General features: G+C 39.4%; 1 protein-coding gene across 1 annotated transcript in view; it reads right to left on the bottom strand.

Moving 5' to 3' along the window:
- Nucleotides 1-27,848, bottom strand: part of esyt2b (extended synaptotagmin-like protein 2b) — a 39,173-nt gene that overhangs the window by 10,130 nt on the left and 1,195 nt on the right. The window contains exons 2-13 of the mRNA XM_039617549.1: nt 22,114-22,155; nt 21,466-21,600; nt 21,153-21,229; nt 20,685-20,757; nt 18,181-18,270; nt 12,999-13,054; nt 8,293-8,413; nt 6,660-6,836; nt 6,370-6,452; nt 5,935-5,983; nt 4,841-4,930; nt 4,647-4,742 (exon numbers count right to left, since the gene is read on the bottom strand). Coding sequence (XP_039473483.1) covers nt 4,647-4,742; nt 4,841-4,930; nt 5,935-5,983; nt 6,370-6,452; nt 6,660-6,836; nt 8,293-8,413; nt 12,999-13,054; nt 18,181-18,270; nt 20,685-20,757; nt 21,153-21,229; nt 21,466-21,600; nt 22,114-22,155 — 1,089 coding nt within the window. The remainder of the gene's footprint in view (nt 1-4,646; nt 4,743-4,840; nt 4,931-5,934; nt 5,984-6,369; nt 6,453-6,659; nt 6,837-8,292; nt 8,414-12,998; nt 13,055-18,180; nt 18,271-20,684; nt 20,758-21,152; nt 21,230-21,465; nt 21,601-22,113; nt 22,156-27,848) is intronic.

The raw sequence follows: 27,848 nt of genomic DNA on the forward strand, positions 1-27,848 counted from the left end.
AGTAGATATTCTGTGTTCTATGTATAAAGTGTACTGTGAACGAAATGAATTCTTTCTGTGAAGGCAGAAACCCTGCTGTTCCTCTTTATCCATTTTCTTTTGTTTTTCGTTCATCACGCATGAGTTTAAATGTGTGATTAGAGAAAATCTCTTCTCCTCTGCTGGATTCCAGTTTGTATCTTTTCAGTTGTAACTGACTGATTCTGTTTCCTTTTTTGACGTTATTGGAGGAGGAAACAGCTTTCTGTGACTGATGCGGTGTCAGACAGTGGAAGATACAGCAATGGTAATTAAATGTCTGACATGCATTGTTTGATTTTGTATGAAGTATCTTTGTTTTGCTGTTTATTATTGCTCAATTATTAATAAATGAGAATCAGAATTTTGTGTGTATCGTTTTCAGACTGTGACACGATGCTCATAGTGATTCTATTATGCACTAACAGAAACAGTAAGAGATTTTACATTATGTCTATTATAAAAACTTTTACAACCTACAATGATACATATTAACCTATAACCAAATCACATATATGTTTCTACATTTTTGTCAAATTAAATAATAACTAAGAATAAAATAAAATCTTTTTTTTAAATAACATGAAACATATGAGCCAATCAGCACGGGGTATGTGCATTAGGGGGTCCCATTACACTCATGCTATACTTCATGCACACGTGAGGACATAGAGGTCTTCATCTCATAGATTTTATAATCACAGTTTGCAGATATAACTATACCCACTATTTTTTTATGACTTGCTGCACAGACCCTACACTGCATGGGCACCAACTGTGCATATGTTCTGTGAGCAGTCAGGAAAGTAGTATAATAAAAACAGCTAAGCATCCCCGGTGTCCTCAGCTGTCCACAATCACAAGGGAGCATAATCGGGGCCTCAGACTCTCATTGAGGTGCAAATGTAAATAAGTCAGGTGTGAAATGCGTCCTAGAGCATTTGCTTCTTTTCTTGTTTGTCTTAAACACACATGTGAAAATAGTGCAGACGTTTTTGGCACTTGCTGCTCTTTCCTCCTGTTTTCTGCATGCATTACAAACATGTGGAGACATGTGCCCATTAAGATTTAACACATGACCTACTACACAGAGGCAGCATGGTGTATTAGCTCTATTTTTTCAGCAACCTTGCTGTCAATCTTGCTGTCCGGACTGGCTGGTGAGCCTAAAAATTCCCACAGCTTCCAATGCTTTAAACTCTAAGTCATTATATTGGTAAAGCACCCACAAAAACAATTTCACTTGAATAGATTTTTATCTCAGCATGGACAGGCTGAAGGAAACAAAACGTAAAATGGTGTCAGACTCACAGTGGTTTTAAATTCATTAATAAGAAAATAAGATGCAGCAGCTCAGTCTACCATCCAGCTAGCAGACGGCCCTGCTGTCACGGTGACACAGACTGAACGACTGAGTGCAACAACAATCAGGAGTGTACTCCTGCTGCCCTGGAGCACCTGCTAAAACCCCAGCACAAGGCTTCAGTGAGTTTCACTGGCTCATATCAAACAAAGGGAGTGTCACAGTCAGTGTGATACAATAGGAGGCTTTAAACTTCCTAGAAGTAGGAAGGTAAATAAAAGGAAACAACTCGTCCCGACTAGAATTATGCAACACTGATTTTTGGAATGGTGTAACCTGAAACTAATCTCTGCTATGAACTGCTCTGTTGTAACACACTAGATCACCTGTTGTCATCACTGGTAAACAAGATAACGAAAGCCGGTTTCTACTTCTACCAGTCTCCTCACAGCTGCATTCACATAACATTTACTTAGACTAATCTGTGTCACTACCTAGTGTCTACTTTATCTGTGCATTTGTCAGGCAAATATGAGCTACAGCAGAAGAAATGTGGAAATGCTGGCCCAACGAGCATCTAGTCCTTATCCTGAATTCCTGAGCTTTAACATGATCAGGTTCTTCAACACAAAGGCACAAAAGGTGTTCTCAGAACTGTATTGTTCTATAGATGCTCCATTGTTAACTGCCTTTTTAAACAAAATTAAAAACACAAATAACATCAAGTGAACCATCACTTCACTTTAGAAAAACCTGAAACCAATGTTATACGTCTGCATGCAAAAGTAGGGAAAATATGACAACGATTCAGGACGACACAACAAAGGCTCAGACGGTCAGTGCGATCATCCATCTTCATGCACATTTTTTCAAAACCCACAGTTCACTTTGCACGTTCACTTTGCACGTCTGATAGCCATCACGATCACATGACTCTGGATGGTGCACTTGAGGACCGGCACAGGTGAGACACAGGGTGTACGTTCTGTACATGCAGTCCATTTTTCCCACATTACCTTCAGGGCCTTAAAGACTGAGACTTGCTTCAACCCGTCATAGGTGAAATCTGACAGGTTGCTCTTTAAGCCACAAGGAGATTTGGGGGAGAAAATCACACCCACAGTTAGTAGGACGGGAATGACTCGGCATGGTTAAGAGACATGAGGGGGGGAAAAAGCCCACAAAAAACATGTTGAAATTTGTGCTGAAATATGAATAGCATGGATAACTGTTAAATAAATCAGACGCAGCAGAGATTGGGCTGATATTGTAGCAGGGCATAGAGCTAACAATGAAAACATATGTCAGAATAATGAGGATGTTACCTATAGGGAAGACTTAAAGGTGCTGGATGTATTTTTTTAACAAGCTACAGACTTTCTGTATCTGTACAGCTACACACTAATGTGAAACATCATTATGAGCTCTGCCAGCGGGCTCTTTGTACTCCTGACATTTTATACTCGGGCCTTGAACTAAGCAACTGATTAAGAAGAATATGCTGCAGGCTAACTAGCAGGCACAGTATAGCTGAGTCCTTCAAGTGAAGTGTCTGCCTCATGTTAATGGTTACTTTTCAGTAAACGTTCCAACACAACCATGCAGCTAACGCATGCTTTAAGATTCATGTTTGCACCGGCTCCTGTTATCGTTCAACCCAACCCAACATTGCATACTGCTAATGCTAGCACTAGCACTATAAAGGTGGAAAAGTACCGGGGGAACTCACACATATTGTTTTATACTCTGAGGTATTGCTCTCACAAAAGACTAGGCCAGAAGCTCTCCTCTCACTTAAGTTTCCACAGCCTAAGCTGCCTGAGAAGACGCTCTTGGGTGAAGAGGAAAGAAAATGAAGAGGAAACGGTGAAGTTATGAGAACTGAAAGAGCTAAAGTATTCATGTAATAAAGGTAACAAACTAATATCAGACAAGAGGTCAATTTGACCAATTTGGGTATTATAAAACATTTTCTAATCTCATCACATAAACTTCAAAAATACATTTAGTCAGCATTTTGAAGGTTCAAGTTTATCCTCTAACAAAGCAAAACAATATTGCCCAATATAGCCCTAACACAGAATCCTTGAGCTTTACCGACACTTTATTAGGTATACCTTGTGAGTACCAAGATCCCATTTTGGCTTCAGGAAAGCATTAATTGATGGAAACATTCCTCTGAGATTTTGGCAAATACTGACATGATATGCTGACATGAAGACTGGCTGACTGAACACCTATCATGGAAATCTTCTGTTCCACTACATAAAAAAGGTGCTCTATTGGACTGATATCTGGTGACTGCAGAGACCATTTGAGTATAGTGAACTCATTGTCATTTTCAAGGAACCAGTTTGAGATGATCTGAGCTTTGTGACATGGTGTGTTATCATCTAGGAAGCAGCCATCTGAAGATGGATACACTGTGGTCATAAAGGGATGGACATAGTCAGCAACAATACTCAGGTAGGCTGTGGAGTTTAAACGATGCTCACTTGGTACTAAGGAACCCAAAGTGTGTCAAGAAAATATCCTCCACAATCTTGGTTTCCTTTTTGTTAGGTCACAGGAGTGGCACTCAGTGCTGCTGTAGCCCTTCAAGGTTTGACGTGTTGTGCATTCAGAGATGCTGTTCTGAACACCTTGGTTGTAACGAGTGGTTATTTGAGTTATTATTACCTTCCTACCAGTTTTAAGCAGTCTGGCCATTCTCATCTGATCTCTGGCATCAACTAGGGATTTTCACCCAGAGAAATGCAGCTCACTGGATATTTTCTCTTTTTCAGACCATTCTCTGTAAACTCAGGAGACGGCTGTGTGGGAAAATCCCCGTAAATCAGCACATTCTGAAATACTCAGACAAGCCTGCCTAGCATCTTTCTTCCCCATTCTGATGCTCAGTTTGAATTTCACAAGGCCAACTTGACCATGTGCACATTCCTATATACATTGACCTGCTGCCATGTGATTGGCTGATATAAATGAGTTAAACAAGTGTACCCAATAAAGTGTCTGGTAAGTATATAAAGTCCTGAAAAAATATTTGAAAATGCTTTTTGGAGTAGACAAATGCAATCACTTCAGTCACAAATAAAAAAAAGAACTACAATAAAAGTATGTGAATCTTCACTACACAGACCACTAATCCTTATTCAAACAAGAGCTACACTGGCTTTTCTTACTAAAGCAGTTCACTCTCGTGTGTATGTTTTGGGTAGAGAACAAGAAGCCTGTGTACGCCTAAAGCTATATTTTTGCACAAGCTACAGGATCAGAACAGCAGCAATGCCAGCGTCAAACTAAAGTGAACATTGCATCATCTTACTGGCAGGTTCTTTGCCGAGTCCAGGTAGACCACCAGCAGTGCTGATGACAGTCCGTCGTTGGCAAGGCTTCTGTCTGCGCGCACGCTTTGCAGAACCTAAACAAGAAGGACAAGTTAGACAGGTGTTACAGCTGCAAATACAGAGAATACGTCCTTGTGTTAAAGCGATGAAGCCTCATTGTTACATGCAGTACCTGGTCCAATTTCTCAGAAGTGGAGAGCAGCGATAGCCACTCCAGTTTCAGGTGGAGTTTCCCAGTAGTTGCTTCTTCAAGATCAAACCACTGCAACAATGCGGCCAAACAAGTACGTCAATATTTCCATTCAGTCGATGACAGGAACAAACCAGGCTTAAAAATCATTTGTAAAGCTTTTAGGGGCTGTGCTAAAACAGAACAATTTGGTGGTTTAGTTTACTGCGAAGATTTAGATGATCAGATCAGTGCCAATCTCAAATCTGCATGGACTCTCAAACACCTTAAATCCAAAGGTAACAAACTCATAATCACCTAATCATTTCTATCATTACTATATATCAGTCAACACATCCAGTGTTATTATAGTTAGCTAAAAATAAACTAAAAAGTAAAACTAGAAGTGAAAATAAAACATTTAAGTACTAGAATAAAAATAGAAACTAGACTCTTAATAAAAAAAAAAAAACTGAAACACTTTTGTGAACTTGGAAAAGCAACTAAGGTAAGATAAAAATATAGTGGAAGTTTTAATATTTGTTACTTTAGTAAAACTTTATCAGAAAGTGCCTGATTAGGCTTTGATGGACGTTTTTACTCAGACTCCAGATGTCTACAAGACTGTGAGTCAACTGCTTTCAAAACGTTCTGCCTCTGACATATGGCTACCATACCATAGCAATTAAAAAACTAAAAACTAACGCTCAACTTAATAAAAGCTGAAGTAAAACTAAGCATTTTGAAGCAATGAGAAATACAAAATAAACTCAAACAAGCAAAGCTGCTGTGCTCACAAACTGAAACTAAGCAGGCGTATTCTCCAATAATCCCAGTTTTTACAGGGATTATGTGTCACCACAGTAACTTCCTTTAAGGCTGGCAGAGGGGAGTCGACATATAAAGTGTTAACGAGTGAACTTTAGAGCTGCCGGTGGGTGTCATTCATGGCTAAAGTCAGGTTAGCTGTTTACCTCTCACATCTTACTCCTTACAAGAAAGCAATATGACTGAGTCCGACGGTTAGTTTAAGATCTATAATGTATACACTTTAAAGTAATTAAACTGATAATATTATTGCGAACAAAGCAGCTTACCATATCAACTTTCTGTTCTTTGTGCAGCTCTGTCATGTCAATCATGAGGCTGTAAATAAGGACAAATAATTACGGAAATTGGGACAGCAAACAGTAAACAGAAAAATCGCACCAATTAATCTAAACACAGGGGGTCCAGATATCGATTGACTGCTTTGTGTTAACAGCACTGGGTGTAGCATTACAGCCTTGGGGTAAAAATCAATGAAATTTGCCCTTGGGCTGGTAACTGAGGATAACACCTCTACACTTCCGTTATGAGTGATGTCCACTAGCAAACATAGCTTTATTTATCTTCATTTTGTTGACTATATCTCCCGCAATACATCAAAGATTGCTCTTACCAGTTATCAGCGCTGGTACACCAGAGCTTTGTTTTGAATGAAATAAGTGCAATAACATCTCAGCGGGTTAGGAAATGACAAAGAGACTCACCTCCCCAGGAAGTCATCCTGGTCCGGATCCTCATCAAATAGCTCAATCTCAAGATGCTGACCTGAGTGCTCATACACCAGTGCCTGATGAACACAAGAACAAACTGAAGCTCATTCAAACTGGCACAGGAGGTCAATAAATAGATTACCTGTCATGCAAACCAGCAGGAGGCATACATAAGACAAGTGGAAAACAATGGCACATAACAATAGGAAACAGACTAGCTTTTTCGATGGCAACAAACGACCGTAAAAGCTCTTCCTGCTCTAAAAGACATCCCCAACTCTCACCTCGTACACTTCGTTCCACTTGGGATTAAGGCTTTCCTTAATTGTCTTGCTCTGAAACAGCTGGTTGCCGATCTGCAGGATACCATAGGGGTCAGACTTGCCTTTGATCAACCCACCCAGAAATGTATCCTTCCCTTCCAGATCTTGAGCCTCCAGGAAGTGAATCCTTAGGACTCCCTGTGGAGCCATGCAGACACATGTGTTAAGGAGAAGAGCACTGAAAAAGCTTACAGAGGTGATAAGACGTGAAGATTTCTGTAATGGGTGGAGTAAGTAGTACAAGAGGAAACATGACTTATTACCATAATAAATTAATAACAAAAATACTAATTCATTTCACAATTCACAATTTAGCAGACTTTATTTAAATGTGTGGTTTGTATAAAAGCACCACAATAAAATATAACAGCTACTTTAATATTTAAGAAAAAGAAATGCAAATTTATGTCAATTTAATAACCTTTACCCAACCGTTACTTACATACACATACATATACCTAGACTATATTAGCAAATGTGTGCATATATGTATGTGTATATATATCTCATGTTTACCTGGATAAATAGAGGACTAATGTAGAGTTTCTACTGCAGAATAGGGCTTTTAATTTTTATTTTATTTTATTTTATTTTATTTTATTTTTCCATTGTCAAATGCTTTTCTTTCTTTAATATTTAATAAAAACATTTCCCTGAAAGAAAGCAGTAAGACTTGCCACTGATATATAAAATTTATTTTCTTCATTTATTTTCTTACTTAAGTATTGTACGGCACATTATCTACTTTTCACTTTCCTACTGAGTTTTTAATGGATTAACATATTAAATGTCCTTGTTTTAAAATACAAGGCCTTCTCAACCTAACAGTGATGGTGGACATAACAAGGCTACATTGTTATCATGGAAATCCACACCACATATGCTTCCTTGCCAGATAAAAGGTTAAGTCTCTCTATACCAGAGTGAAAGGTCTTGTCTAGTAAATAAAGATGACCATTAAAGCCAAGGAGGTAGAAGGACCTGTTGCTCAAGACCAAAAAAGTATAAGAATTCTGGCTCCTTGGAAGTAAAATATATATAAATAAGGGGTGATTCAGAGTTTAGCACAGTACTGTATGTCACAATATGTAACATACAGTACTGTATGTTGGCGGAACAGCCAACATACATTCTGATATCAGAATGACAAGTTCATTGTTATCTTTTCAATGTCTCCTTTTTTTGAAAGGCTTTAACGAATATTTGGTGTGTGGTAAAATTTTAGCTGTTTATCTGTGGCTTCTATTAAGATTCCAGCTTTTCTTTTTTATTCCTGTTTTGAACTCTTGAAACCTTTCTAAATATAATAAGGATGTGGCCTGCAGTGAAACTTTTTTTCATTTTGTTGCCATGGATACAAGTTCCAGGAACACAACCTTTGCTGCATTTTTATTGTTATGGTTCTTTAGTTTTATTCTGCGTTAGCACTGAGAATTAACTACAAAACCCTGACAGACACTTTATTTTACTACTGAAGAGCTTTAACATACTAACCATGAGCTACTTGTGTGAAACCGTCTGCTTATCAACTAATAAAAACACTTAGAAGAGCAGCTCATCCTTATTGGATGTATTGTAACAAGTGCATTTGTACCTTTGGCATTGGAAAGCGCAGCTTGGCCAGCTCCACCGTCCCGACCAGTGGGATAGTGATTCGGTTGGGTAATACCAAATAACTGTAGATAATGTCTTGAATCAGACTGTCAGAGAAGCCACTGTTAATACAAGGGGGGATGAGAGGGGTGGGAGAGAAAATAAACAGAATGAAGCAATACATTATTTAAAAGACAATAAGGGTGCCCTTGGGTTATAAATGTTCTCTTTTAATCTAAGCTTAGTTCAGTATGTTTCTGTTTAACGTGTGCGACGACAGCAGGAAAATTGGAGTGAGTTCAAGCATGCTGCTGCTGTTAGCCAACAAATGTCTGAATGTCTGTCTGATCCACTAATGATTCAATGGTGAATGACAATGACAGTGAGGTCACAGGATGACATTTCCATCAGATGTTTCCTTTATTCATTTACTTACTGTGGCACAGCTGGAAAATTGCAATCATGGCTAGAAAAAAAAATCAAATTACAATAAAACTCATCGTGCTGGGTTATTGCTCAGCATGTCCCTCGAAGAATGATTATTATTATTATGGCCCAGATGTCCATATATACCATAATGTGACCATTGTAATCAGGGGCATTTGTAAATTGTCTAAGACATCACCTGGAAGTGGATGTTTTGTGAGGACACCTATAAACACAATATTTATAGTCTGCAAAGAAACAAAAGTACAAAAACGTAAGCTGATGAAAAGTAGGTGAATTTTTGTTTTTTAAAAACTAGACATTTGCAAACACACACCTGATGTACCTGTGCTCTGTGCTTTCTAGGTGACGTACAGCAGCTGGGTAACAGCCTCTATGTAATTGGTCTTATAAATTTAGGAAACTTGCATCATTGGTGTCTTACAGAATTAGGCCCAAGATATTTTCAGGTCTTCAATGAAATGTTATTGTGCGACAGAATTTCGGCTTTAACAGTAAAACTCTACTTGCTACAATGATCACTGCATGGAGAAACTACAGTAAACTCCATACTTAGTCAAAGTTTAACCTTTTGTTTTGTCATATAGAAATAACAACACAGACATGTGTAATCTTTAACAATTAACAGTGTGTGTAATTTCAGAAGAACAGAAACATAAAGGTGCAATGACAAGCTATCAAAATATAGCTAGCTTGCCACAGCATTAGCCGTTTCCTGTTTATTGTAACTTAAAATTTAGCTGTACTGGTTAATCAAAGTAAGTTCTACCACATAAAGTAAATCTTGAAACAATCAAGAAAATAATGTAAAGTGATCACTGGGGATAAATGATAAATTCTAGCTGGTGAAAACTTCGCTAAGGCTAATTTAGCCACTTTTCTCTTGTACCCTGTAATTAAAAACTTTAACTTATTGCTCAAACCGCCTAGCATATGGGTGGTCATACCACATAAATAAGGCATTAGTTAAATTAATTTAGAATTAACATAAAGTTTTAAAATAAGATAAAAATGGTTTCCTTGACGCACTGAAAAACCACATTTGTATTTAATGCATGTTTAGGCTCTTTCTTTTGCTTCTTCTAAAGTCTTTGGTGATTATTAATGATTACTCTATATTAGCTAGGTTAACTCCTTTCCTTACTTTTCACAATTTAATTTCCATGATTATTAGACTCACAACCACTCTACAACACTCTAACTCCTGTGACAGCAAACCTAACCCTAACAAGCATCACCAAACACAGGCTAAAGGCCAAATGATCCATCAGGCTGAAAACATCGGTCCGCACAAAGGCCAAAATCCATAGCAAACACTGGGCTCAATTACATTTTTGTACCAGTCATAGGCTGCACATTGATTAAGCAAAAGATTCAAATACCAAGAAGTAAATTAAACTACTTCCTAAATATCGCACAACTCAGCTTTCAGAAAATTATACATCTTCAGGAGCTGTTTGCCATTTCAGAGTAAAAAGAATGCCCAAGTTTGCTGGATTGTCATGTAGTTGTGAAGGTTATGAACCAGTTACATTAGAGGACAGTTAAAGCTCATTTATAAATATCTGTAATTCGTTATAACCTTGCAGGAATACATGTAATGCGTCAGGAATCTCACCCTGTACTGCAAAACCAATAAAAACCTTCAAAGGAAAAAAAACTCTTTTGTGATACTAAAGCTGCACAGACACCAGATGGAAAAAAAATAATTTTAGCTGTGTTTGTCTGGAGGAACATTCATTTGATCAATCCTCAGCTTCTCTTGAGGTGAAAAGCACGCATGGACATTAGGATTCAGTGGCAGGGTGCTGATCACAGCTGGAGCTTTTCTCCATCTAAGAGCTGAGGGTGTAAAGGGATTCCTGCTGCATCAGCACTATCTCTGCTGCTCCCTCGGCGTAAACACTGGAACACCCCCATGTCCCTGCCTTTGTGTTTATCTATTCACTTTAGGACTCTCAACACTCAAGACTGCACACTCAACACTTATAATGCACACATAATGCACACTGATAATGCATTTTACCTTCCACTGACTCACATCAACAGCAAATATCCATCACTGCGATACAGTGTACAGCAATGCTTCAGCCATGTTAACGTTGTTCTGGCTGATTGCAGAAGCAAATGACCATTAAACAGATTGCCATTAAATTCTACACAGGCATTTGTGATCCCTAAGAGATGAATCCTAACAACTGTAGTGATTCCCAGCCTTTTTCTCTTGCACAATTAGCCGGCAAAGGATTTCACTGATCCAGTAAATTATTGCCACATCTTTTAAGAGATTAGCACTTTAGACTCTACAAATATTCATGGTCTTCAGAGTAAGACTTTAATGACTTTAATGATCAGTGACTTTCCCTCCACAATGAGGTTGAAATTTGGAGTAACATGTGCCAGCAGCTACTGGATAGATTGACACAGTAATTGTCACAGACGTTAACTGCAAATCACTTCAGAGATCACTAGAAGTTTATACTACTCTATACTGTGACCGCAAAACAACTGACAGTATATAAATCATAGTTGGATACTGTGGTTGATTACAACCCACAGTGAAGTCTCAAACTGTCTCGAGTTGTCTTGGTGTTTTGAAAATGGACGATCTGACTGAGAAACCTTTAATTACAGCATGAGACCATAAAATTGAATATTTCCTTTCAAATACAAGTTGAGATATAAGATGAGTTCAGGATCAAAAAATACATCAGGAAACAAAAATAAACAAGGACAATATTACCCACCTTTAAAAAATACAGCCATCGTGGAAATGCCTTAGACCTCCATTCTATCTGAACACCATCAGACGGCACTACTTGTGGTTACAAAAAGACTTCCAGTCTTATAGAAATCTATGGGTATCACTTTGGGAATCACTGCACTAGCACCCTGTCAACTCTCAGTTATGCCTGCCGTTAACGATATCCCAGTTCATCCTTTTTTTCCCCTCTAACTGGGAGCATAATTTATGAGGCTAGCACTGGGTTGTATTAAATTATACTTGAGGGTACAGATGAAGGGAGGAGAGCTAATCACATTTCCATTAGCCTCAACTTTGTTTTGTGCTAATTCACAACATTAAGAAGTTGATTATGGTTAATACTGGCTCCACTAAACAACAACATGTTATCAGAGCTACTAGTATGATTAATGATGGTCTTAATATTATTAACAAGGTTTAAAAGAGGCCAACTGGGCAAGTCTTCAAGTGGACAGCTGATGCTGCGTGCGCTGTAGCTGTGATTTGGACCACACAGACCCAGCTAACCCCTCACCCACATCAACACCCAGACTAACACGCCCACGTCTAGGCACACAAGCTCAGTGGATCCATTTCACCCCCACAGAGACCTCAACAGAAGAGAGTCCACTGAGCTTTGCCTGTGTCAACATGTCTGTCAACGTCAGGGGGGCGTTCAACAAGCAGCTGTAATCCCAGAAAACTACATTCAATATTCATGCCTCTGTCAGCTTTTTTTTTCAGCTGTAAAAAAAAAAGTACCACTCAAGATGGCAGCGTGTAATTGCGTTGGGCTGTTAGCAGCTCTTAATCAGCTCTCATTTATTTTCTGCTCAGCCCACACAACAACCCGAGGGAAAAAGACACTTAATACAAAGAAAACAAAACGGGTGAGGATAAGGAAAACGGCGGAGACAAACACCGCTGATCCGGCCTGTTTTATTCCAGTACGAGCATTAAACTGTTGTCTTAATCCTGTTTTTCATGATGTGTGTGCAAACAGACACGCTGAAAGGAATGCTGTATCGTTTCACTTGATCTCACTGTTTGCTTCCAAATGTCTGAAAAAGATATGTTTATCTAAATGAGCTCAGTCTAGCAAAACTTTGCGATAAAGTACAGCAGTAATAAGGACAGGAACACCCGAGGCATCGTGCAGGTAAGGAAACCTCATTAGTGGAAAATACTTTCTCTACAACTGGTGAGATTTAGCCTGCCAGAAACTGGACAATAAGACAATATTGTCTGTAAATATAACAGTGGAGACAAATACTAGTGTATGTATATTACTTTTGGTTTCATCAATGCTGAAGATATTAATAAATGAAATGCGACTGAAACTCTGAAAATTAACCTTTTTTAACATAAAATGTGTTTAAACAAAACCCTGAAATTATACAACATCTAGACACGTGTCAACATCACTTAAACTAGAAACTTCCTGCAAGTCCTCAAATCCTTTAAAATCACAGCTTTGTTTCTTGGGGGAAAAGAAAAGCAAGTTTGAATTGACTTACTTGAGCCCAGGAATATCCAGTATATTGGAGAGGCCGGTCCAGTTTATGTCCACAAGCTGAAAAGGAAGTAAAAATGAAAGCGTGCCCACGGGTTAGACGGTAAGAATAGAAAGCGTGAATGACTTTAAATGGAGTCAGAACACTTAATGTTATTGTTTCCTGGCCCTCTATTACATTTATGACTCGCTTTCTGGCCAACAATCCTAACTCGATAACACCTGCAGAGACAGCAGCAAACTTACATGCAGTAAATCAAAAGTCGTGAGGATAGATTGACACTGTTTCGCTTCACCCGTGACATTATGCTGCACTGGTTATTTAGGAGGCGTCACACTGCTACGTAAATTAAGTATAAAACAAACATTTCCTGTCTTATATTAAAGCTCATTTTTTTTACCTTTTAGTTTTCAATTTGGGGTCCACTGACCTGTAAGTGTTTAAATGCATGCGCTGTGTGCACAATTAGCTATAGTTTATGAGTCACAACGGGAGCACAGAAAGCAGTGATCCTTGAATGGGAATGAATACAAAAGCACCTGCTTCCTGAAAGATTTATTAAAGCAGCAGCATCTGTCTGGGGTCTTGGTAGTTTACAGAATAATGAGGCCGGAAACGTTGCATTTTCTAGTTTTGTGCACTTTTTTAGAAAATCTAGCAGCAGGTCAAATGTTGATGAGGTGCTGTGGTCAAAGTAAATCAAAGAGACCTGAGACGCAGGCATATCCTGCTTCTCTCAGTGGGCTTGGATCGGCTCTTACCTCCAAGCGGAGGGACTTGTGCTTTTCTAATGAGCCTTTCCCACCCTACTTTTTTGTCCAACCTGCTCACACTGCAGCAGATGCACTGAGCTCTGCAGGGACGAGGAAAGCACTGCAGGGCTGTAAATGATGTAGGGGATGGTGTGGAAGGACACACCCATCCCTGCATATTGTATTCACAGAGTCATCAAGAGACTGTTGATGTATATATGAATAACAAAACTGCTGATAAGAGCACTGTCTTTAATCTAAGTGAATCAATTAAATCAGAAAATAATATCTGTTTTGAAAAGCTTCTCAAGTGGGAGTATTTCCTGTTTTCCTCCCCTTCGTACATTATCATTTTAATGCCTTTGGGGTGTAAGACTGTTGAAAAATGAGAAAACTGCACAGAATAAGCCTGTTTTCTGGAGCTGCTCTTACACTCCCAGTGCAACCCTGAACTCTTCTAACACTACCCAGCAGAGCTGTATGCGAAAACACAGTAAATAGAAGCATTGTGGATTGGACAAAAAAAAATGATTCTAGCCATGTGAGGCAATGTAAGACAAGAGCAGGTAACCTCAACAGGTGTCATGTGTTCTTTATGCTCAAGCGTCATACAGCTATGGAAGAGGGTTAAGGCCACGTAATTAGGGCCTCTTTTCCAGAATTCTGAGACTAATCTCAGAATTCTGAGATTAATTCTGAGATTAAAATTCTGACATTAATCTCCCAATTCTGAGATTAGGTCAGGTCTGAGAAAAAAGTCAGAATTCTGAGATTAAAGTCAGAATTCTGACTTGAATTTCAGAATTCTGAGAAAAAAGTCATATATATTAGGATAAAGTCAGGATTTTGACTCTAATCTTAGAATTCTGATTTTAAAAAGTCAGATTTGTGAGATTAAAGTCAGAATTCTGTGAAAAAAAGTCAGAATTCTGAGATTAATCTGAAATTATACAGAGATTAATCTCAGAATTCTGAGAAAAAATAATTCTGAGAAAAAAAGAATTCTGAAAAAAAAGTCAGAAATCTTGGAAAAAAGTCAGAATTCTGACTTTAATCCCAGAATTCTGAGAAAAAAAAGTCAGAATTCTGAGATTAAAGTCGGAATTCTGAGAAAAAATAATTCTGAAAAAAAAAAGACAGAATTCTGACTTGAATTTCAGAATTTTGAGAAAAAAGTCAGAATTCTGGAAAAGAAGAAAAAACAGACATGCCCATTTTTTTTCCAGTGCCCCTAATCCTCTTCCGTATTCAACTGCACCTCCTTGCTGAAACCAAATATATATTTTGCAAAGACAATCTAAAGCAAACCTTCTCCTGATATATGCTACATGTGATAAAAGAGCAACTGCACACAATGTCAAGACTCGATTTTACAGCTTTTTTTTTTTTTTTATCAGGGTTCGATGGATGGCCTGGATTTGGTTGCCCGCCCCCTTTTCTCTATTTACAGGTGAAGGTGCTGCTCGGATTTGGCATCACTGCTCCACCCTGAAGAGGAGTTGTCCAGATGGAGCTATTCTTCACACACCTCTGGGATTAAGCAGACAGACAATGAGTATATCTGGGCGGATTGGTGGACTGGTGCCACAGTTCCTCACCTGTTCACCACTGCCTCTATGCTTGCCTAGAATCTCCCTGTCTATTCAAACCGTTACTCCTCTCTGGGCTCGGACGTCACCAGCAACGCTCAGTTGCATTTATGTGCTGAGTCCTGCACAGGAAGGACACTCCAGCGCTTTGGATGTGCCACCTCGCAACCTCTGGAAAGTCCCCTAAATCTGCTCAGTAGGTCCAATTTAAATGTAATCCTGACACTTTCAATCTTTCAAAAGTACTCTCTAATGTCTGTACTTGAGACATGATAAGAGAGAGAGACGTGACTCTCAAAGACACCTGAATTGAGATTTATGTGAGTAACTCTGCTTCTAAACCTGTTTGCCTTTTTTGGCAATGAAGTCTAGGCATGCAGTTGTCGCATCTCAGTGACCATCAGAATTACACTTATGGATCCCTCCCGATTTACTTAGACAGGGGCTACCGAAGGTGTTACCAAGATGGCTGATTGCTTCTAGAAGGACTTTATCTGCATGCTCAATATAGAGCTAAAATCATGTAATGTTCAGCTCAGCCTAAACTCTGAAGATTGACATAAAACAGGAAGTATGGCTTCGTTACTCACAGGTCAAAAAACACCTGTCACAACCATTGTTTGCCTTGATTTTTTTAAGCCTATAATTAATCTTCTCAGCATCAACTTTTCTTACATTTGACAGGGCTAGGCTGGTTGTTTCCAGCCAGAAATGACTCAATAAAATGACTGTAATTAGTAACTGTCAAAACTATCTCTTTTTAATAAATTGATTTTCGACAGTCTAACCATTACCTCAGCAGTTTTCAAGCCAAAATATCAAGTCACACCTCTATATCTGCAGGAAAAAAGCCTCTCTGTCACCTGGAATTGTATTTTAATATGAAAATATTGTATTTTCAGCACGATGCCTACATTTTTACCCATTTCGTTTTTCTTTCAGTTTATCTACACTGGAATAAAGTTGCCTCCATCATCTTAACAGATGCTTTAATACCATCCAACAAATATTTTTGCCTCCTATGCTTCAGATCCTTTTACAGAATTTCTTCAAAGTGCCTTTTTAGCTTGCTTGACAGCATTTTGGCATTAGCTAACTCCAGAAGCTGAACAAATGTCAGCAGCTGAAGGTCGCTGACATCTCTGATCTAGCTCAAGCCGTGAGACAGGTAGTATTCTCAGTAGTTTTTCCCTTAGTAGATGCTTTTTTTTAGTTGGTTTGGTGTGGTTTTTCTCCTCATCAGTGACCAGATTTACCTCCTCACTTTCAGTCCGGGCTATCTAATGTGCACTAATACATATATTTAAATCCCAGCTGTTCTTTTCATGGAGTTAAATAATAACACTGTAGATATAAAATCCCACGGAGCAGCAGGATTTGGCTCAAGGCACATCATTTGAGAACCACTGCATAAACTGACTGAAAATCGGATCTGCCAGGACATTCAATCAATGTAACTCTATTGCTTGTCTTTGTGTGTGTCGTGCAAACATCTCACACACATCTACTAATTAGTACTTACGAGAATTCATAGCAATAATAGCCGTGTTTGCGATTCAGTCACTGCTTCATCGTTCATTCATTACATAAAAGTATAAAACTGTCATCTGAGTTGGAGTAGATGAATCTCTTCTGCCTCACTGCAGAATGTGGTGCATCTTTTTATTTAGGCTGCGCTGAGTTGCATCAGTGCAATCACACCGTCCAGACATGGCCAAGACCTCTTATGGTCTGGAAACGTGTCTGTTATGTTTGGCACCCAGCCTCAGATCTTGTATAACACAAAGGGAAAAAAGAACACGACTTACTTCAAGTCCAGAGAACACAATGTTAATATGTCAAAGTCAATAATTTGCTTTATTAATTCATTTTCTTTTTCCTCCAGGAACCCAATGTGATGTTGCTGGTGTAGGAGCTGAAAGAAGACTAAAACACCTAAATGCATGTGTGGATATCTTTACATGTGACTGGAAGCTGCTTCTTCCTTCAGTCTCCAACAGTAATGTCTCCACCTTGAGCTTTAGTTCAGTGCCTGGGGTAAAAAAATATGCCAAAGTAGGTCTGGCTTGATCTGCAGCTATTTAAAGCACCGCTACAGCTCCACTGGGCCCTCGCATTTGATATAAATCGGTCAAACGTTTTTAAGCTGTGCAGCAGTGGCTCTGGGTTGAACCAGGAGAATGATGGAGCCTCAACTGGAAAATAATGGATGCGTAAGCAACTGGAAATGTAAATGCAAATCATGTGAACACTGCTTGCACTGCAAGAGCACAAACAATGGCCGACAGTCAGGACAGCGAAGTAAAAGAGACTGAAATTACGCTGGAAATTAATGCTGCAAATAATAAGAAACACATCCTACTGTGATCCAGTCGTGACTTTGACTCAAATGACCCTTTTTAGCTTTAATTTATGTCTATTGTATCTGCATTAAAAGGCAAGGGAATAAGTAAAGCACAAAAACAAGATGCCTTATGAGGTGAAATGTTAGGCATAGTAAGAATAGTGAAATACTCAGGGGAGCATTTTAAATATTCAGGACAGCAGGATAATCAGGCCAACCTTGGCCAATTTAGTATTATTATATGTAATAACATAGAAGTGGAGGAAAGCATACAGTCTAAAAGTTGTCCTTTCTTTCTGAATGTCAACTGAGAGTATAACCCTGAATTAGTAATGTGCTGAACTGTGATGCCATCTTGGCTTTGTGGTTAAACAGCCTCCACTCTATTCATGCTGCATTTAATCAAACTGCAGTGTCATTATGACCTCAGCTGCTCCTCTGTTAAAGTTATTCTAACTGATAAAGTTACTCAGTTAAACATTATTAGCTTATGCACTTACTGGCTTCTTCAGGAAGAACAAAGACAGAGCTCCGACCAGAGGTATATCACCCAGCAACGGCTCCATCACCACTCTCAACACACCGTGGATCTATGGAAACATAAGAGAAACAACACGTTGATATCCACAAACACGAACGGAGAGCTACAGGGAACTCACACCCTGCTGACCCCTGACATTCGTAAGCAGCAGTGCTGCTGGAGCTCTAGCGCATGACAGGTTGGAAACTCTATCGCTGCCTGACTTCACACCTGCCCTGTGCAATCCTCCACCTTCTTCAAAACATATTATGACAATTATGAGGATTATGGTTTTGAAAGTGCTTTAGATTTATCATGTGGAACACCACACAGCTGCTCTAATCCTGCAGAATGGCAACAAAGGAGGTTTGAATTCTAGCACCAGTATATTTGTTGTGGAGTTATATTCCTTTTTTTGGAGGAATGACAGTCAGAAAATGTTGTCCGAATGGAAAGTGAATTACGCCAGTAAATCCGATACTAATGACTAAAGCCCCTGTGAAACTAAACCAATAGTACTCTTGTTTTTGTGTTTGCAGGCAGTTCTTTAGACTTAAATGTATTTCTCTATTTCCTCTCTCGCTCTGTTAACTGTGAGATTTAATCAGCTCCTTAGAACATAAAACTTACACAAAGCCGGGACAGTAAAATCAAGTCCTGGAACGTCAAGGAGGACAGGTAGAAAACGTTAAGCTTCATTTGGGTGCAATAACTTGTGCAAAGATCACACCAAGAATAAGTGGTGGTGTATTTCACACTGAGCCGTGGCAGTTTTTGCTGGACTCCGGAGTATTTATAGCAATATTGACAAAACTGTCCAAAGGAATAATAATGGCTTAAAGGCATGGTGACCTAGGCCGGCAGGAGACTGGCAGGGGAAACAACAAAATATGAACATTTAAAATAATGGACCTGCTAAAAAATACTGCAATTTAATACAACACGTGATTTATTTGCAGGTTTAATGGGCTATTAGTGTAAAGCAGCAGTGGTTAAAAAGTTTAATCCAACCCTTCCAAGCTTAATATAAAGCCAAGCCCACCTTTGTAATTTTTGTAATATAATGCAGCTCAAATGTGGACTAATGTATGAGTGGATGATTATAGTCTACAGAGATACAGTATGTAGGTCTGCCTGGGTTTCATAACAGGGCCAGGGACAGACCTGATGGCACTGGGTCTCCAAGGAGGAGCACAGATTGCCTTTTTTTCTGCCTGCTGCTACTCGACAGCAATACACACAGGGACAAAGGAGCAGCAAGAATAACAACAACACACAGACACAAAATACTTCAGAGTAATTGGGCTGTATAGTCAAAGGCAATCTTCTGAAGCAACATTATTAAGGTTTAGCTGTTTTAGTTTGTTTAAAACTCTGTTTAAGAGACACGTTTTAAAAATAAAGGTCCTCGTGACCAAATCAGAACAAACAGAAAAGCTTTTGAAAACACTATTTGTCTGTTCAAAGTCTGAGAATGTTTCCTTTGAATTATGATCTGTTTTTCTCTTGTTGTGATTTGTAATAGCTTCATTTTTTCCCACTGATCTTTCCTTGAGTTTGTTAGTATCTTCTCCACATGTGTCTGGTATGCTGATTGTTACTTATTATGTCTTGTCTTTGTGGTAGTGCCTGCAAAGTTTTCTGGATTGCTTTATTTACGTTGTTTTGTTACTGGAGTTTGATAAGAAACAATCGGCTTCCATTATAAGTCATTTTCCTTTTTTCCAGCACAACACTAGTAGCTCTCAACATCAGAAACCCCTGATAGGTCTTGTTATATATATATGAGAAAAGCAGGATTATTAATCCTGTAATAATAAAAACAAGAGCATGGATATTTACTTGGCTCGAGAGTGACAGCTGAATGACTGGAAACTAGGGAGAAAGAGTGGTGATGGTGGTGACACACAGTAAATTCACTGGCTTTTTTCTTTTGGGAGATATACCTGTCAAAAAATCAAAGGATGATTCGATCATAATATAATTTTCTTTTCCCTAATTTTGTGAGTCATGGTTAGTAGGTCCTATTAATCATGGCCTCTTCACACCACCCCTGACAATACTACATAGTTTTAGCACTCAATGGCTCGAAATGTAATTTAAGTTCAGCAATATGAGAAAGAAAGATGGTCTCTCTTGGTTAAATTTGATGTGTGAACCCTTACAACTGCTTTTCATATGAGCTGTTTAGCTGAATTATATGATTATTCTGTTGTTAAGTATGTAAATAATACAAAACTTCAACCTCATCCCTACAAAGACATCCCCACACACCTGAATCTAGACGTTTACCAGTGTGTGTTTATGCCAGAGTGAAACTGTAAACTTAGACCTGACAAGATCACCTCTTACTTGAGTTAACAGTATTTTTGTGCATTGCTAACTGCTGTGTTTCTCTTTCCAGTGTGCAGTCCTTATTTCTTACCAAGGGAAAGTACCTCTATGAGGATATGAAACAAATCACAAAAAAAGGGATTTCCTCACCTGGATGCTCTTGATGCCAGCTTTGCAGTAGTAGCGTTTGATGTCTACTTCGATCTCAGTGTTGCCAACAAAGCTGGGTGATAAAAAGCAAAAATATGTCTCGTAAAAATCCTCTATCAGGGTTCCATCACTTTTTAAGACTTTGATTCAGGCCTTTGAAGTTACAATCCCTTCCAGGAAATGTGAATTTAATGCTGTTTGCTGTGTATACTATTCCTACACTGGATTCTCGTGTGCACAAAGCAGAAGATATTAACTTGCACAGACCTGGATGGAAAGAGGCTATTTACATACTGACCTCTGCATGAAAGCAATGTGAGTTTCTTTAGCTGCATTGAAAACAGATACTCCAGTTGTTGTCGTGTTGTATTTATAACAAAAGAGCCGAGCAAGTACTGTCTATAACTATAATGGCAGGAGAGAGCGCTAGACGATAAACACTTTTAGACAGTGATCTGGTTGGCTCACCTGATCTGCAGGTCCATAATGATCTGACGCTTATCCACGTTTTCCGTGTAAACCTTGACCCCGTTGATCCTCAGCGGCTGCAACAAAACACAAGGAAGCATTACGGCCACTCCATCACCCCGCCCCTCCCAACCCCCACGTGGTTAGCACAAGGTCGACCCCTCTGCAGACCCCCGCTCGGAAACTATTTATGCAACGAGAGCATATGTCAGCGACATGCATGCACGTTCATGTTCTAGCCACGGCGCACCCTCATCAGCTGACCCACGGCACCTGCTGCTAGCAGTTTGTTTTGTCACAACGAGATGCTCACTTTGTCTCCCATGTCGAACTTGGCGAAGGAGAAGGTGCTGAGGTGGGCGTTGGACTCCTTCACCGCCGGCTCGATCACATCGTGGAACAGTTTTTCCACAAACTGGCAGATGTAGGGCCACATCTGTTTCACAGTCTAAGGGGATACAGAAAGAGAGAAATCAAAGAGTTTTGGAACAAATCAAAGAAAAATATGAATTATATGATTATTCTAAAAGGATATAAAAATGTATTTGCTCCAGGACTATATAGATGGAGGGGTACATCCTTTACAGTAAAATATTCAAACTGTAGCTCTATTTAAGTCTAGTTCTATTTGTCAAACCCATACACATCAAGCAACAAGACTAACACATGAATGTTTTAAATCTCCAGCTAGCTCAGTTTAATGTATACTCATGAGTGACTCCAAATTTACATCCTGGTTGCTATCATGGGATTCGCAAGGGTTAATGCATTTCACAGCGTTGCAGGAACGGGCCTGCATGTTAAGTCAGATGTGCTGCAGTGTGGCAACAGTCAGCAAGAAGAGGAGAGCTAGCAGAAGGGCGACAGACATCCCATTTCCCCCAGTTTTTACAAGGCACGAAAAAAGAGGAGGGCTTCACTCAAGCAGGCAAATTCAAGAGACAGCCGCTCGATTCGTTACCTTGTTCAGCCACTCCACCCGCTCTACATCTGGGAAGTGGACCTGCGATGGAGAAAACAGAACAGATCATCTCCTGGTTGGTTTCAGAAAGAAAAGATGGAACATCCTGTTCGTAAATAGAGCATAGGCGGATAGACAGATAGCAGGGTTGGCTAAAACTGTCATCCATCCATCCAACTTTTAACCGTGTATGCAGTTCAGGGTTGCTGTGGGCCTGGAGCCAAACCCAGCAATCACAGGGCGAGAGGAACCTTCTAGCTTTGATGCAAAAGCACATCAAAGTGCATAAAATGACCATAATCATAACTAACATGATGACTACCCAAAGGCCTAATGACTGGCAGCTGAAGCTGTTTCCAGTTGTTGTCTGTTGATGTGTTTTTACAGTTTTAGTTTTTTTGTCTTTTTCCAATATTTAGTTTTTGGATTTAGGAAGTAAAAACCACGCTCAGTGTGGGATCTGTCATTTCTAAACCTATCTCATGTTAAAGCTGAGAGTCTTCACCTCGTGCATTATATAACGGCAGCGCGTAATCAAAACTAATCAGCCAAACACTTTCGATTACGATTTGTTAACATTTGTGTGAACCCAAGTAGATGTCAGACTTCCTGACGTTGCCATCTTTAGAGCCATGCTGCTATTTCAGCACAGCTAAATTTACCAATGTAAAAGATTATGGTCTAGATACTTATTTATTATTAATGTTTGCACTGAAGCTAAGAGTAAAGAGCACCCATCTCCTCCAGTACAAGCTGTTCAAAATATTTGTATCTGGTGGCAATTTAGTGTCTGTGGCTAATGTCATATTTAATTTTAAGACCTTTCAGGCTGTAATATCACATCAAACAAGAAGCAACAGCTTGAATATCAGAAATTTAAATTGTTGTTTTTGTGTTTTCAGGCAGTTTAATTTTGAAAAAATGTTTATAACCTCACTACTAAAAGTTTCCAAAGGAGGAGGAGGAGGATGGAGTAACGTGTTTCTATTCTGATGCATGAGATTTACAATGGTTCGATTTTTGCTATGCAGTCTGTGCTGTAGGTGAAGAAAAAAGATGAAAATGCTCTTCAAAAATCACTTGTTTCGCAATCCATTTTTCTTCTCTACCTAAAGAATGTTTCCATCATATGCCCTTTCCTTTATCATCATGCAGCCATGCTACATTTCTAACTAATCTTATACTCACAGATACACAGCTGAGGATTGAAATAAATCAGACATGACTGATAGCATTTCCATCCTTCTCTAGTCAGACCTTCTACATAATTTGTGCTCTGAGTCTGCTCTGCAGTTTAACTAATCTTACTGAATGACAAACATAAATCACTGACTTAACAGGAGCTAAAGCAGAAACAAAGTCAATACGATGCATAATGGTGTTCAGCACTGCAGACACCAGCATAATAGAAAACAGATGAACCACGTCCTCTTTATCATTTTAATTTAAGGTGTTTACACCCCAAGTTCAACAGAGCCCTAATCAAGGCCCTTATGATGATATATACTGATGGCCACTTCATTAGGTTTACCTTTGAAACTGTTTCTTAATGCAAATATCCATTCTAATCCAATCACATTGCAGCAATTCAATGCATTTAGGCATCCAGACGTGGTCAAGGGGACCAGCTGTCTGGGTAAAAATGCCTTGTTGATATCAGAGGTCAGGGGAGAATGGCCAGACTGCTTAGAGCTGATAGGAAGGGGCCGCTTGTTACAACCAACGTATGCAGATGAGCATCTCTGAATGCACAAGATACCGAATCTTGGAAGCAGCATAGGTGGAACAGCAGATTGACATCATGGATGCGCAGCAGCAGTTCAGTCAGTTTTCAAAGAGGGGTCAGTCGTGCATTGATGAATATTCCCCTACTTCCTGTTTCCCTGGTGCTTCATTAAACTGCAGTTTGTACCTCGTGTTGGGCTGTCTCTCTATATTTTGTTGTGTTCCGAGTTTTGTGCTTCTTAACATTTATAGTATGGATTGTGTTTCTTATTGCCTTTTACGTTTCAAAATCCCATCTAGGAAAGTACACTACAAACTAGCTCAAGATATAAATGCTGTGATGCGTGGCATGGTTCATATTACATATTTGCCCTATAAAGATGTAAAAAACAAAATAAAGATGAAGTGAGGCAACTGGCTGGACCTATGGTGAGACACGATATGTGAAGAGACAGCACCATTTCTCATGGATTCAGCAAAAGTGCTTATCCGGCGTTTATGCCAGAGTGTGAAGAAAGCAGTGACATGAGCAGGGCGACAGAGAAGAGAATGTCACAGCTAGTATAAAAGATTGCAGAAATAATATAATCCTGTGGAAGAGATGCTGGAAAAAACCCCATTAATACCCCTGACACAGTGACCTCATTCACAAATGTAGGTGAGGTAATGATGAGTCACTTCGCAGCAAATGTTTCCTTTTAAGCGCTGAGCTGTGCAGCAAGAGTCAGGGAAACATATCTTAATTATTTCGTGTTATGCCAAAGAGTCGCTGAGCTCTGCCTCTTAAAGACATAATTAACAATTTGCCTGGGTTTTGAATAAAAGATGGTTATTCTCACTGTCTTCAGACTGCTTATCATGACTCGCTGAGTCAGAGAGGTGCTCACGTCCTGAAGGAAAACACATGCTGCAGCTAATAACACGGGAAAATGTTAAAGCCTAAACACAATGTCAGCAGCAGAAGCAGCAGAAATGGGGTTCAATTCAGCTGATATGGTATCACGATTTCAGCCAAGTAATGCCGTCCTCTGGCAGAAGGTGCATGTTAAGGTCTCATATAATGCAGACAATCTGAGCCCTCTGAACGACACACCTACACCTCCACACACCTAAGGTCCATCTCAGTTTGTACAGCACATATTGCTCTTTCACTGCTGCTATGTAAGATCAGAGGAAACAAACTGTACAAATAAACTGTGACCACAGGGCTCAAGGAAAACACGACTATATCTACTGCAGCTGTAGTACAGTTCTGTGCCTGTAATATTCACTGGCCAACTTCAACAATGCAATAAATAAGTTTGCAGTTTTTAACTTACAGCTTATATTCCCCTTCATATAAACTGTTTGGGTGATAACATTTCTTTAATAACTCCTTCATTTGTTAAAAACAAACACTAATTATTTGAACTTGTGGGTCTTAATATACTTTAAATACCCTTTACTACTAAACAACATCATGAAAAACACATGATATAGTGGAATTGTTTTAAAAACCCTCAATTTGATCTAAAAAGGCATACGCAATGCATTCTAGGTCGGTGACGTAAACCGGTGGAAGTTCAGAGCTACATTACTTTTTCTAACAAGCTAAAGTATTCAAAGTATGAAAGAAATGCCACAGTGTGCAACTTTTGTTTTTTTCCACTGCAAAGGAACCAAGGCAGGCGATATTAGTCTTCGCAGTGTTCCTGCTGATAGGAAGAGGTGCAGAAAATGCTTCAACAACTCCCCAAATCCTGCGATCTGTGTTCTCTGCACTCCTGATGGATTTAGTCCATTTAAAAGAGCAAACCAAAGCACCGTGTCACCCATTTTCTCCCATAAGTAGCCTGATAGCAAGTCAAAATTGCTTTGAGATATCCAGCTGGGCAGCAAGCCATCTTCTCTGACACTGAACCAAGGTGACTATCTGCCAGTTCAATCAGCTCAGCAGTCCACAAGTGTTCGGTGTTTTCCAATTAAATCTGATTCAGTGGCTCAGACAGATAGAGACACGTCTCATGTCAGCAGGTGCGCGCAAGCTGGGAATAATGGCCATTGTTTACAACAATGAGAATGAAACTACCTTGGAGAAAAAAGCAAGGATTATATAATAGCAGTTGATGATAATCTCTATAAAGAAGTAGAAGAAGACAGGTCGATCTATGTGCTGACCTCTAACAGCTGACGCTCTTGCTTTTTTATCTTCATCTTGATATAAAGTTTGATTAATGTCTGGTATGTTTTCCTCATTATGCTCTGTTACAAATTGAAATAGCTGAACAGATACATCAACGCAACGACATCACCACCCTGAATGGCGGTCTACGTGTGAAAAGATTTTTTCATTATTCCTAAAAACTAAGACAGAGCATACAATATTGTTTATATCAGATATTAATGACTAATGCCAATAATAATGAGCTCTACATGAAGGCTAAAATATTCAGCTCCAGGTGCCATAGCTGTCCATCTTTTATGTACAGTCTTTGGGCCTCACCAAGGGTGAATAGTGGTACTGACTGCATTTACCTTTCATTTTATAACCATTTTCTTCGTCTAACAAAATGCTTTTTAAACAAGAAGAGCTATTTTCACCTGAATGCTCAAGGTTTTTCATTCGAAGTCTCAGTTCAGTCTGTACCGCTCAGACTGTAAAATTTAGCCAAGAGCTATGTGCAACACTGTTGTGACGCTTCCACAGACACTTTTAGTGTCAGTAGCTGCCACACCAGCTGACCGCTGAGTCACCCTGGACAAATACAGGTCAGGACATAAACTAAACTGGATAAACTGGAACCGGCAGAAGTGCATTTTAGCAATTATTTTGGGGTGTGGACGCACAAAAGAACCAAGAGTGTGAAAGAAATGTCATCTTTATGTGCGTAGTGGGGAGAAATCTGCAACAGCCAAGATTTAAGAGCTATAACTGGAAACAGTGAAATGTGCTCAGCTTGTCAGGCTGGAGGTTGTCAATCATTGTGAAGCCCCAGAAGATCCATGTTGATTTCCCATGAGGACACAATCCTGCTGCTGGTATGACCACAGTTTCATAAAGAACAGACTTAAAACAGGGGGGGTGCTGAAGCCATTTAATAATTTCTCTTTCCTTTAAGTGGGATGCTTTCCCTCCATCCCATCTAAGTCCTCCACCCCCCTTTTAATGGCATCAATGCATCCTCAGCCATGTGTCAGCAGAATAGGCTTTTAACTTTTAGCGAGGCTGCACAGAACGCCGCAAACCTCCTCTGAGTCTGATACAGAAAGTCTCCGTTTTGAAGACCTACAAGTTATTCAGTCATTTAAATTTAAAGTTTATTTGAGTTTCATATTTTTGCTGAGAGAATACGGCTTAAATTAACTCAAAATTGATTACATGAATGGTCTGGACCACCCAGACCCTCCGGGGTCCTAAAGGAGGGTTCAGTAAAGCAAATTTCTCTTCTCCTTTTGAGTTTTATAGAAGATACAAAGTTTACTCATAGATATGATCTTTTACAGTCACATTATTTCTCTCAAGTGACCCCAACCTTTAATGTTGAGACCCTTTGAAAAGCACCAGTCGTGAGAAAATCCATGTGTGAAAAAAATAGCCCTCTTCCAAAGCCTGGAATTAACCTGTGATTTTTTTTTCTAAATATAAATAATAACTGTGGAATTATCCACTTTGCATTTGAATTTAGACTGATTAAGTATAGCTTCTTACTGGTTTATAAACTGGTTTGCCAAATTAAACCCTAAACTGTTAAATCCAGCAAGGAGAGGCAGCGACCTCTGCTCTGTCTTAACATTTTGCCAAGATAACGTGCTGCAGAAATAGACTGACTTACTACAAGTGACATAGCCAGTCTGAATCCCAAAATAACAGAGACCCCGTGGGCATGTTTCCTTCCCAGCGTGGTGTCTCGTTTACCATTGTACCCTGCTGTATTTAGACTGGGGCTCTGGTCTAATGTCACTGCTGCGGAGACAGCTGCCCCATCACAGCTTTACAGCTCAACTCTGCTCTGCTGATCCTGTCAGCTGAT

This window comes from Oreochromis aureus, linkage group 9 (genome assembly GCF_013358895.1).
Source record: "Oreochromis aureus strain Israel breed Guangdong linkage group 9, ZZ_aureus, whole genome shotgun sequence".
Classification (NCBI taxonomy): domain Eukaryota; kingdom Metazoa; phylum Chordata; class Actinopteri; order Cichliformes; family Cichlidae; genus Oreochromis; species Oreochromis aureus.